The following is a 13,642-nucleotide window of genomic DNA, read 5'->3' on the forward strand; positions in this document are numbered from 1 at the left end:
ATACTTGCCTTCGTGTTTATACGTCGTCCGTAACAATGCCATGCTGAGTAGTTCATGGTTTATTGCAGCTATAGAGCTAAAATAAATCCTGAAATGCTGATAATCTGTTACATTTTATATAACAAATATGCTACGATTATATTATGAATGGGCTTCTACTCTATGTCAGAAATAATTACGGATATTTAAAATCAATAAAGTTTAAAATTTAGGCGTAAAGAGATCAACGTTCTAAACTGCATCTCAATTAGTAGATTGAGTTTATATTTATAAGATACGATTTAATCGGCATTCGAAGATGATATATTGCTCCAGTGTTAATATAATTTTAACATTAACTTTATCTACCTTAAAAATAAAATAAAATAAAAAAAATCAGGTTATGACCTTATAGGAACGCGTCACACATTTGTTGTTGAGCAAAATAATATCGAAAGAGATTAAGGGAATCAATACATTTTGTTCCCATATTAGTCAGGTTTTAAGTACCATGGTAACAGTATTGGCTAACTGTTACAACTTCCAAATTTTGTAACAAGTACTAGATCTGCCTCAGCAAGGAGACCCAGTAATTAAGTTGAAGAACTAACTTTATTGTTAAATTAAAGAGTTTATATACTTTCTTTATTGTGACCTTTGATCTACTGACGTAGATCACAAGATCATCACTAACAGAAAGGTTTCCCTAGTTTAGACATTACAAATAGAATATCATACCAAGTATGGCAACATGAGAATACATATATAGATAACCTTAATATAGTACCATAACTACATCTATATATGCATGACGTGATAACATCGTGATATTTAACCATATATAGAAAGAAGGTAACATACTAGTTATGTAACTATTACAGAACGTGACACTAACTGAAGTATGAAGCAAATTAAGTTCATAAATTTGTATATCATATCTTTATAGTATTTGCGATTATTTACCTCATACAGTATATAGAATTATCAACTGACATTAATAAAAACTAGTAGGCAAAAATTCTTCCAGATGTACGTGTAATCAGAAAATCTTCATGAGTAAGGAACAGTTTACGCTAGTTAACTATTCAAACATGTATCTCTCATTATTGCTCAGAGAGGGAGTTACAGTCTATTTTTTTATATAATATACGTGTGTGTCGATCGATATTGAGGAATTACTTAATCTAATGGTCTGATTTATGTCTCAAGACAAATTAATAACTTATGATACCTGTAACTATAAGTACCATATAGCATTGCTGTGTGTAGTTCACATAATATAACAGATTATCATCAGTTAGGGTTATCTTTCAAAATCTATGATATAATCCCGATAAAGTAATGCGCAATAGCTACTAATAATGTATATTAAAAATCTATTTTCATTAGTTAAATTATCTTTCACGTTAGTAATGATTGAATGTAATAATTTGCAAGGTCATTTACATATTAAGAATCGATAATTCTTATAACGATTACAATATCATTGAAATCTAGCGAAAAATACGATCGACCCCTTATTTAATTGTAATAAAATAAATTTCAATCGCTTTTACGCTCTGACCTCGGTGGTTTTCTTTTTATGTTTTAATTTACGTCAGCAAGATGGTATGTGTTTATCTAATTTTCCTTTTTAACCTGTTGAAAAATAAAAAATAAATTAATAATACCTCAACACGTTAATGGAGGACTTCTCATTCCGTAAATTATATTATATTTACCTAAAGGTCAATTTATACATTACAATAAACAAGAAGAATACTAAATTTCTTTAGCTTACATCAACAGTATAATCTTTATACGATCTTAGTAATAAACTAACAGAGCAGTTAATGCTGATCTAATATCGATTTGTAAGTATGATATTGATTGAAATACGATCTGTCATTTTTTTATTGCTATTGAATTTTGTATGCTATATGGTATAGTAATCATCATTTGGAGTCTCTAATATATCAAATGAATATAAGATAATTATGGCCTCATTAATCTGAAGGAAAATTACCCTCAAGCTTTCTAGCAAAATAGGTGTCAAGTGATGCCTAGAACTGTCAAATTAATCATTAACACCTTGATATTATATCTACCTCAAGTGAAATTGACGTCATTACAAGTCAATGATGTAAGTTTCTTATTATTCTCGTTTTCTACTAAGAAATATTATTATTTAAAGTTATGAAACTCCTTATTAATTGAATCCACAACAATCTAAATGAACTTAGACTACATTTGACCTTGTATGATCTTTTGAAGTTGACTAACAATTTTAACTCAGCCTAAACCTATCACAACAAAATAAAAAACAATAACAACTGCAATGAATTAATCTAAAATTAAGCATAGATACATTATAAAGCAATAGCTTGAAACTTCATATGATTATTACTTTAGTATGGTATAGATTAAAAGAAAATATGTTATCATCTTCATGCTATACGCGTATAGTGTAGTATTTTTTAAGGTATATTTATCGTTGATTTTGTTTAGCGGAAATAGTATAGTTAAATTAACAGATTTTCATCTTATTGTATGCTGAACAATTATCATAATAGCCTACAGAAGATGAAATGTAGCGAAATATTATTGATATTGAAATCAATAAAATGCTATACACAGAAAATAACGTCATTCCGTACAACTCTTCCCTTAGTAGCATTTTTTCTAACCAAAATATAACACGATGAGATTGCTACCTTCTAAAGCCTTTGATCATATAGTTTGAATTGAATATAATTAACTTGAATACAACAAATATTTGCACATTATTTAATAAATGGCACGAATCTCTGATATAAATACGTAACGATGATCTAAATTAGATCATAAATTCAAAACGTTTTTGTCCGAACCGAATTGAACTATTGGTATAACTTATCGTACGTGGTACATAGTGTATGCAAAAAGTGCAATAAAAGTCTAAGCGATCACTTTTCTACCTGATATTTCAGAACATAAATAGTAAGCGATAACATACGTAACAGTATAATATACTGTATAACTTCGTAGATACTAAAGTATTGCAAATTTCAATTTTAGTTTAAGATTACATAGGAGCTTAATTAAATTTTTACTAATTATATCGTAATGATTTTCGACAGCGAATGGAGCACTACAGCTTGATGGTCCTAATATTCATGACCATTATAGTACTTCCTAGCGTCCAGCTAGCATTAATTCATTCACATGATTCTAAGGTTGGCTATTGTATTAATTAATATTTTTAGAGATAAAAGTTAAAATTTGATTTGATGATTTCGATCAAGTCAGGTTAATTTGCAGTATGAGTAAAAGCGAGCTCAAAATATGTGCTATCTGCTGCGTTTATTAAACTGATAATGAATTCTTATTGAGATAACCCAAAGTCAAATGTAACTAAAGCTTTGTCTGTTATTCCAAATTTAAATGGAGAAAGAGAGAAAAGAATAAGCAATTATGGTCTAAGCCCATCATTATCTCAAAGATTAATTAAATTAAGACATGCTTTATTCGACATTTTCATTAATTTGATAATATATTATTTTATTGAAATAATCTCAAGTCAAATGTAGCTGTTAATAATATCTATCTTTTTTTAGAATGTATCCAATCCAATCATAAACAACCAGCAAAATTCAGCTGAAAGTGATCCAGGCGAAAAATTTTTATACTGTAAGCACTCTGATAGCTACATGCCGTATTTACTGCAATTTGCATTATCATTACAATAACAGAATTCTTGATATATGTATTGTATAAGTTATTTACTACAAGTTGTAATGTGTTCGTTAATAATGCAACTGTAATATGCTAATTGAAAGATCGTAACTTTTCACCTCATTTAATATAATAATTACACAATACCTCTAAGCTGGCTAAAATCTCGCGGTATTCAGTTGCAGTATTCTTTTATAATATCTAGTTTGCGGTGGCCGTTTCAAAAGGTCAAAAGGATATATTAAATCACCCCGCTTTCCAAGGCGCTATCCTGATAACAGCTATTGCATCTATCAAATTTTAACTCGTCGATATCGAAGAATCTATCTTAAGTTTACACATTTTGATCTGGCCAATCCCAAGCCGTATTGTACTGATTCTGTACGAATTTATAGTGGGAGATCAGCCTATAGTGGTTCATTAATGGCAGCTTACTGTGGTGGTGATCAAAGTTATGCCAAGAATCGGACGCTAGTTTCAACAGCCAACATTGTCACTATCTATTTCATCGCTAAAAATGATGGTTATCGTGGACGTGGATTTCGCATAGTTTACAAAGCAGCTAGGCCACCAACAGGTAAAGTCATTATTTTACAAATTACGTTGATTTTGATATAGACATTTTTGATATGGCTTACTTTTCAAGTAAATTGATTAACAAGAGAAACTCTTGCGATTTAATTTTTTTAGTTTTAAATGCAACTATTTTATTGTCTTAATATAAAACTCTTTACCTTAGGCACAACAAGTCCTCCATCTACTACACAGCCTACACCAATGCCAACAACTCAATGGAATGATAGTACAACTGCTGCAACAACGCAACCTCCGCAAACGCAAACACCATCGCAGCCAACAAGTACTTTAGAATCGACAACCGTTTCAGCAAGCTCAATAACAATACCAACAGTAGCTGCTACACTGCCAACTAATGATAGCACTACACAACAAACTGAGCCACCAACGTTGCTGCCAAATACAACCACTACGACTATACCCGATAGCAATTCCACAGGTTAAAATTAATTTTCATGTTTCGTTGGTATATAACTTTATTAGTGGATGCAAACCGATATTTGCTCTTAGTAGATGGTGGAAATTAGCTAATAAAAATATTGTAAATAGTAATATTTAAAGTATGCTAACATAAGATTCAAGAATAATCTTCCATTCATATCCTTCACCTCGTTACCTTAGATGCGCCTAACCGCTGTGGAATACCTGCAATCGATGGCAATTTATTATCTAGAATTGTAGGCGGCGTTGAAGCTAAAAAACATTCTATTCCATGGCAAGTCATGGTATCTAAAGGAAATAGCCTTTGTGGTGGTAGCCTATTAAATAAATTCTGGGTAGTTACTGCTGCACATTGCCTGCCATCATCAACATCCAGTGCTAACACTGTTACTGTCAGATTAGGTAAACATAAGCTTATCAGTGAACCTAATCAACAAGATATAGTGGCGGCGGCTATCTATATCCATCCTCAATATTCAACCTCAAGTAAAGACATCGGATTGATTAAATTATCACGAGCAGCTACTCTATCTGATCAGGTTACCTCAATATGTCTGCCGAAATCTACCGATAATTTTCCACCAAATGAAAACTGTGTTGCGTCTGGTTGGGGTAGCATGGCTTTTGGTGGGAATTTGCCTACTGCATTGCAAAAAGTTGTCGTCCCTATTGTTAGCAATCCCATTTGTAATCGACCAGAATCTTATAATGGTGGTGTTGCTAGTCACATGTTATGTGCAGGTTTCGGTAATGGCGGTAAAGATGCATGCCAAGGTGACAGTGGCGGACCTTTATTCTGTAAAACACCTAATGGACTTCATAACCAATGGTCATTAGTTGGTCTTGTCAGCTGGGGCGATGGATGCGCTAAGCCAAATAAATATGGCGTTTATACAAGAGTTACCGATTTTGTCGATTGGATTGGACAAACTATCGCAGCAAATTAATGAAAGCTTTAATAGAATTGGGTTCTAGTCTCCATACCATTGTCTTACTACTTTATAACCAAGAGCTTTCAATATACGTATAAAATATCGATGCAGATTTCATTGAATAACCGTTAGCTTTTATATCTACATATCTTCGCAATTCTCAAAAATAGCTTACAATTTTAATGCACGTTATTTTATTACAGTCAGTCTAGTCTTTTCTACCAACATCAAGTCAGTTGAACATGAATGTCATACATTATACTTTATTCTCATTTTGCTACTCTTGACATATATTTTTTAGCAACATAATTTCTACTTTTATTGTAATACGAGTATCTATAGCAAGAATAAAGTTTGTAACATCAACTTCTGACCATATTTTAAATGAATGATTCAATTATTAATAATCACAGCTGATACTGAGTTACCATCAGCTGCTGATAGGATTAGTAATCCTTCTAGAATAATATATGTACATCGCCTCGTTCAAAAAAATAAATATGCATCGCACCATTATCTACTAAAAAATCTGACTGGAGAATCGACTCAGGGTCTAATGAACCTTAAAGATATACGTAATAAATGATTAGGACTTGAATTGCCTTGCGGAAATGATGATAACAGTATTGAATTAGAGAGAGTCTGCATTGTAAAGATCATATGATGACATCTAATAAAGTTAATTATAGTTTTAATGAGTAAGCATACTATAAAGTAAGCATAAGATTTTATTTATAATCAAAGTATTAGATTCTTTAATTCTTTCTTAGTTAATTACCTAATGTTGCTATAACAGTTTTGTATTACTGTTGATTATTATAATGGATTCATTGAGAAATAAAGAATAAATTATTCTAGTAGTAATCAATAAACCCGTAATATATAATTTTGATCAACAAGTTGTTGACAGCCTTGTATTAACTGATGCTCTTACCAATTTATTCATGTAAACAGAAAGTTAATCTATGCTATCTAACATCACGAAAAGTTTTAGTATCTATAGACATTGTATTTGTAAAAAATAACTTTTCCAATAATAAATACTTATATAATAGATAAATGAAGTTCCAGTCATTTCTGAATGTACATGTATGCTAATATCATTTTAATATACGCATATTATTTTGCCCTTATTCGTTTTATTTATCTAGCTAATTGAAAGAATTGCAGTTCCAGCACATTATTTTCGAATTGATGTAATAATCATCATGGTCACATCATACGCCATCCATATTCACAAAATTTCAGAAAAGAAAGTAAGATCAAAAATAGTGCAATATACTTTATGCAAATCGTTTACGCTTAAAGGGGAGGTCAAATTGACATTTTTTAAGACGTAAACAACGGTAACAAGCGTTGATAGTGAGCAGCTATGCACTCATCACTTAGCCGCAGGGCATGAACAGTCAACATTATATCGATAAATTAATATTGTAGCTATAGATATATATAACAAATATAATTCGGATGTTTAATAAATTAAGTTATTTCGATTTTTAAACCTTAAAATGAAAAATTTGTTACTCTAGACGATAGAATCTTATCAGAATACTTGAAAAATGTATAAGAAAATACTACCTCAGGCTATACCATCTTGTAAGTTTCCGTGTAAATTTTAGGGTGCATAATGCCTCAAAATATTTTTGTTATTCGCTTCGTTTAGGACAACATAAACTTCTTCAATTTTATAAACAAAAAATACACAATAGGCTGAAGGAGCGGAATGCTCAAATCCATCATCATCACCTTGTCATCCATAAGTGTGAAAGAATTTAGATGAAACAAAGTTATAAATAAACAATTCATTAAAATTTTAACGTTGTTTATCAAATTTTTGCTTGCATTAAGATATAAAATGATGCAAGATAACCCATTTTAGTTATAAATCTGTAACATTGGAAACTTCAATAACTTAAAATTGATATTCATTCTATAACCTTGATTATATAATCATTTGCATACTATACCCTTTAGAGGAACCAATTGCAGACTAAGATCTCAATCAAATTCTGGTCTGATAATATGCAGGTATACGCGTAATGTCAGTTTAAATTGTTAGCCTAGATACTTTGCCCTTGTTATTAAATTCATTTTTAATAACTCTTAAATTTATATCATCAGCCTACGCTACTTTAAATCCTGAACTTTAGCCAGTATTTGTCTTGATATAATGCGCTAATCTTACGAAAGAAGAATTTAAAATTTAAATGTCCATTTATTATTTTATTTTAAAACAGAAATTTAGTCTGGATATCAAGTAATATATAGCGTTAATATTAGTTATATTTTATTGAATAAACAGAGAAATTCATTTATCTTAACTTATTCGAATTTAGCGGCTTATCGTTTTGTTTCTACAAGATTTACAACAATTTAGCAAAGTTAGTGTGGCATATGCAGCATATAGGCTGCTATGATTAAATTTTTTCTTTTGTATTCCACTATCTGAGAGTGTGACACGTACACCTAACTAATAGTCGAAAGTTGAGATAGAAGAATAATAATTTGAGAATATTGAGTATTATAAGTCAGTTACAATGTAATCATATTGCCTAGACTAGGAATAACAAAAGATTACTATACTAGTTTTTAATATTTAAATATAGATTAGAAATTACATATTTGCCGGTATTAGTAAATTGCATTGCTAGATAGAGATTCTCTATCTATTGCTTTCTTGAGATGATACATTGATAATAGTTTCGACCAAGAATTAGACTCCTAAAATTACTAATAAGAAATAATACCTTGATAACATAAATCATTTTGAAATATATGGAAATCATAAAAATACTGAACTAGATATAATGTACCAAGTAAAATTTGTAAATATATAATTACTATTTAACCGTAATCCACTTTGCATAGCATCGTTTATATGTTTGGTATAATTTTCATTTGTAGTGCTACAAATATTTTCTGGTAATGCTTTTAATAGCTATTGCTGCAAATTGTGGAATGTCAAGAATGATTAATAGCCAGGTCAGATTTCGTTGCAGAGTCATTAATTAATGTGTTTAGGGTTAAGATAATATGTTAATACTTGTATCAGTGACTTAATTTGATCTAATGTTATGAATAAAAAGTTTTACCTTCAATATCAATTTTAATAAAGTTATACCGACTTGGCACACATTTCCTGAAATAGTAAGTTTGCAAGATTAAAATTTTTAATGACACGTTCTTCATATACTTTATTCTAGCCTAAAAATGGCACTGACGCAAGAGTCTCTTCAAAAACTAACATAAAATGTATGTTTACTAAATAAGGGGTGTAATTCAAATCGAAAAGATAATCTCGGCAATTTATCACCAATTTTTCGTAAAGCCACTTAACATTCTTACAATTTCTCTCCTTATTCCTATACCAATACTATAGTTTTATCTACATCACTAAGCGGTTTATAACAAATTTAGTCCGAATTTAGTAAATTTTATGACATTGAAATGATTTGCTATTATACAATAAAGGATAGGACTGATTTACTTTACAGCTGGCAAATTAACGCTCTGGCAATTGCATTAATAAGCTTATAATTCATTCTTCTTAATATAGCCTGCGGAGGACACTTTACTGGGCAAACTGGTATAATTACCTCGCCCAACTATCCAAATTACTATCCAGACCGCAGTAACTGCATATACAGGGTTACTGGACCTCAAGGCAGTAAAATCAAATTAGAGTTTCTAGATTATCAACTCGGGTTAACATTACCGTTGTGCAAAGATGTTATAATCTTTTACGATGGACCTTCAACATCCAGTAAATTCTTAGCTGGATACTGTGGCGGAGATCCAGCAACTAGCTATCCTATTAAAGCAAGAGGAAATACCGTTACTTTTCGCTTTAAAACTGTAAACGATGGACGCGTTGGCAAAGGTTTCAAGATTAGATATACTGCAACTGGATCAGGTAAGTCAGGAAGTGCATAAGAACTTGATTAAGATTACTCTCTTAAAAAGAATTTGACAGTTTTAATTTACGTGCGAATTTAATGTTTATAAAATCTATTGTATCGGTATAAAGGTCATCAAGAATAGTCTTATTATTTTTTTCTCGCGGATGAGTCAGTTAATTCTAGTATCATTAGGGTCAGATTTAGCATTCGTTGTTTATTTCTCTGATTCAGGAGGTAATAGTCCCACGCCAACATCTGCTACTATCGCAAACCCCACTCCTTCCGATTCAGGTTATATCACTTTTGCATTACTTATCTGTATAATCTATTACGAACCTTTAATAAGTTTTAGAAAATGCTGTAAATAGGCCCATCATGTGGCTTTACATCGACAAACTTATTTAGCAAAATAGTTGGTGGTGTGGAAGCAAAACGCAACTCTATTCCCTGGCAAGTAGCCTTGTTTAAACATAATCGTTTTTTTTGCGGTGGCTCTCTGATAAATTCTCGTTGGGTCCTAACTGCTGCACACTGTTTGCCTTCGTCAAGTTCACAAGCTAGTAGTTTACATGTTCGACTAGGTGAGCATAATTTAATTAGTAATGACGGCTCTGAACAAGTAATCAGCGTTTCCGCTATATATCGCCACCCGCAATATTCTGGATTAAACAGAGACGTTGGTCTGATGAAACTATCTCGTCCAGCTACGATTAATAGTAAAGTCTCGACTGTGTGTCTCCCCCAGACAACAGATAATTTCCCCTCTGGTACAAGTTGCGTTGTTTCCGGCTGGGGCTCACTTTCAGCGGGCGGTATTTTGCCAAATAAGCTACGAAAAGCAGTCAAACCTATAGTTTCAACTTCTGCATGTAATCGACCTCAATCTTACGGCGGAGCGATTACACAATATATGATTTGTGCTGGCTTTCAACAGGGAGGCATCGATGCATGTCAAGGCGATAGTGGAGGTCCACTAATGTGTCCGACCCCTAATGGCAAGCCTAACCAATGGACTGTTGTAGGAATTGTCAGTTGGGGAGAAGGATGTGCTTTTCCAAATAAATATGGTGTTTATACTCGCGTAACTTCTGTGCTATCATGGGTTAACAAAATAATTGCCACTAAGTAATGATTGATTATCGCTTGTTGAGTCTTATTAATCACGTAGTTTTCTTTCTCTATTGCAGCCCGTAATCGTTAAAAATCTATGATAGCTATCGAAATGCCATTAAGATGCTGTATCGTTTTATTAAAGTATTTTATCCTTGGCATTACAGTAACTAGTGATAAAGTTGGAAATAGTTAAATTATAGTTGATCCGTTAATTGTATTTCACTTAAACATCATATTTGTAAAACTATTTCACTTTTTAGCATGTAGTTATGGATTACGTGTACAACATAGTCTATCAGTGGCTGCCGTCATATTATGTTATGTTATCAATCACTAAATGATATCGTCGAAGGTAACTTCTTTTAAAATAATTCATAAACTTCAAAGCGAAGTTAGATATGAGGGATTAGCCAATTCGTTTATAAATAAAAGGATCTATTATTGAAAATCGGCATTTATTGGTAGTAGTACTTATTTACAATTATTTTTTGGTAATGATTCAATATCAAACAAGTAATAATGATGCATGCCAGTAACTGATATTCAAATCGATTATTTCTTATGGTGCCATAACACCTGGTAACTATATGTACGTAAGATATTTTTAGTAATTTGCTCGAATTTCTGTCATTTCGCTTCATGCAACATCAGACTTCTAACATAATATTGCTGTATGAAAGAAAAGCATAAAGAAGAAGATATTGTGAAACTTTTTTAGTCTTGAAGTAACATCATTCTAGGTTACCTTCAAACTCATAGATCTGCATGCTTTGTAGAATGAGTATAGTAATTAGTTGACAGTCGAAGGCAGGCCAAAGTGCAGTATTATATGACATTCAGTTAATACCTTAGTAGCACCTTCAGAAAAAGTTAAGTTGGATCATGCATACACTATTGAATAATTGAGTCCTTAAACTCCACAGTACTGTAAAGTATGCGTATAGGCACCGCATAAATGGGTATTACAATTATTTATTTACATCAATATCACTCGTTTTATTCTAACCAAATAAGATAAAAAAATATTGTCGAAGTACTGCATACGGGATCCATTTTGAAGACAATTTTCAATTTTCGTATAAAAGCGGTGAAGCAGCAATACTTGGATATTTTCCCATTCTATCCACGCTACGTGTTACCGTAAGAACCAACGATTTAGGCATGTAAATATTGGAAATCATTACTTGAATATAAAATAAAATGTACGACAATCTATTTGCAAAATTGCTATATTCATTAGATGATAATTTGGTTATCATTAAATTCATTCTGTACAAATTGATTTAGCTAAAGTTGATTAGCTCCGGTTGTGTTTCTTTTTAAATTTAATTTCAAAGCAGGCATATATCTCTACTCGAATATGCATGGTAGATAAGGCCGGTCGCTGAGATTGCGATTCTGTCGAGCTTTCAAATTCTTCATTTATGGGTCTATTCGATTCACCTAACCAATCGTCGGAATGGACCTCTTTGATAAATATCGGTTGGCCAACTGTGCCACGAAATATATTAGCAATACCAGATGCCTTAGCCTGAGCACTTTTTACTGCAGCCACTAACGCTTGCTGTCTGTTAGTATCATTAGAAATTAATTCACAGTTAAGACTTAATTATAATTATCAGAAGGGAGTTAATTAAGCAATGAAATAATTATGAGAAGTACCAAAAATTCCAGGATATGCGTTTACCACATTCGTACTACTACTGAACTTGACTACATTGTACATATGCGTATAAAGACGATATAGAATAATTTATTCCTTATGAAGGCAGCTAAAACATATTTAACAATTACAAAAGTCTATCGGAAGCGTAGATAGTAAGTACGTTAGCACAAAAGATATCTTTTTAATCAGAATTAGAATACCTGTTGATGTAAAGTAGGTAACGCGAATAATCCCTATGCTAGCTCAGTTACACTTTACCTCAGATTAGTGGCTTTAAACGAATCGTGTAGGTATACGATCCTACTAACGTCTACACTTTCATCGAGTTTAGAAACGAAGAAATTTCTTAAGATTTCACACTTTTTAAAATCTGTCAAGTGGGCGACAATTTCCGTTTTGATTAAAAATTTGGATTTCTCTATTCTGTTAATATTGTTGGAAATATCGATACAATCATCTTTTAATCCGTTGTTGTGCAAAGTCTGAAGTACGTATTCCAATCGCCTGTTGGTGCTAGTTTCTGCATCGGAAAAGTTGCCTTTACAACTACAGATGGTAATCTTGAATTGTGCCTTCGTAGGAGGAAGTGCGACCTGTCCAATTGCTGTTACTTGTAATTCTCCTTTTCTATCTTTAACATCATTGGCAATCATTCGGTTGCCTTTCAGTAGATCACGGTGGGTGGGAAATTTATTTCTGTCATCGGCTGAAGAATTTTTAGGATTTTCCAGTGTAGCATAGCATTTAATTGAGCTGTCAGTATATTGTCTATAATCCATATCTTTCCTCGATAAAATAAATAATGATTTTATAATCAATTGCGATACAGTATAACAACAGCTAAGCTAAGTTTTTCTTTCAGTTTTCAATCATAAAAGATAGACAATCGCCGTTTATCTTTCCACTTTTAAATCTTTCAGAGTGGTTGTTAGATTAGATTAATCAATTTCCGTGCCCCTAGTAAATATTTAGGAATCTTCTATCGAAGTTATCTATCTTACAGTAGCAGCTGCATTACAGCCAATCTTGAAATGGACAGATTTAGAGCTTCTCTTCCAAGCCTCTGGAAGTTATGGTTCGCGCCAAGAAGTTATTGCGCAATCGTAATGACTGACACTTTACGGACAGAGTGACAGAGAAATAAGACGTCTCTTCGTCGCTAGCTCTTCCGACCTGCTATGTTGTACTGTATGCAGTAATGAGTACTAGACGAGGAGTACAATACAGTAGTGTATTGCATCGGAGTCAAGCGTTACTGGAACTCCGATCGGTATTTTTATGATTGTACACACTGTACAATAATTGATACAAGGTGCTAATTTTTCAAAGAATCAAGCAGCCTT

General features: G+C 32.1%; 3 protein-coding genes across 3 annotated transcripts; 2 read left to right on the plus strand and 1 right to left on the minus strand.

Annotated features, from left to right (window-relative positions):
• Positions 1-4,919: 4,919 nt before the first annotated feature.
• Positions 4,920-5,636, plus strand: TRIADDRAFT_25686 (uncharacterized protein; the record flags this gene model as incomplete). Its single annotated transcript, XM_002112405.1, has 1 exon — positions 4,920-5,636. A coding segment is annotated over one exon (717 nt), but the record flags the coding sequence as incomplete, so codon positions are not given.
• A 4,290-nt stretch (positions 5,637-9,926) lies between these two features.
• On the plus strand, positions 9,927-10,649 carry TRIADDRAFT_25111 (uncharacterized protein; the record flags this gene model as incomplete). The annotated part of the gene is made up of 1 exon (XM_002112406.1): positions 9,927-10,649. A coding segment is annotated over one exon (723 nt), but the record flags the coding sequence as incomplete, so codon positions are not given.
• A 1,051-nt stretch (positions 10,650-11,700) lies between these two features.
• Positions 11,701-13,078, minus strand: TRIADDRAFT_56460 (uncharacterized protein; the record flags this gene model as incomplete). Its single annotated transcript, XM_002112838.1, has 3 exons — positions 11,701-11,816; positions 12,077-12,201; positions 12,558-13,078. The coding sequence occupies 3 exons, from the start codon at positions 13,076-13,078 to the stop codon at positions 11,701-11,703; spliced, it is 762 nt and encodes a 253-aa protein (XP_002112874.1).
• Between the last annotated feature and the right edge of the window lie 564 nt (positions 13,079-13,642).

The sequence above is a fragment of the Trichoplax adhaerens genome, genomic scaffold (assembly GCF_000150275.1).
Source record: "Trichoplax adhaerens TRIADscaffold_5 genomic scaffold, whole genome shotgun sequence".
Taxonomy (NCBI): domain Eukaryota; kingdom Metazoa; phylum Placozoa; class Uniplacotomia; order Trichoplacea; family Trichoplacidae; genus Trichoplax; species Trichoplax adhaerens.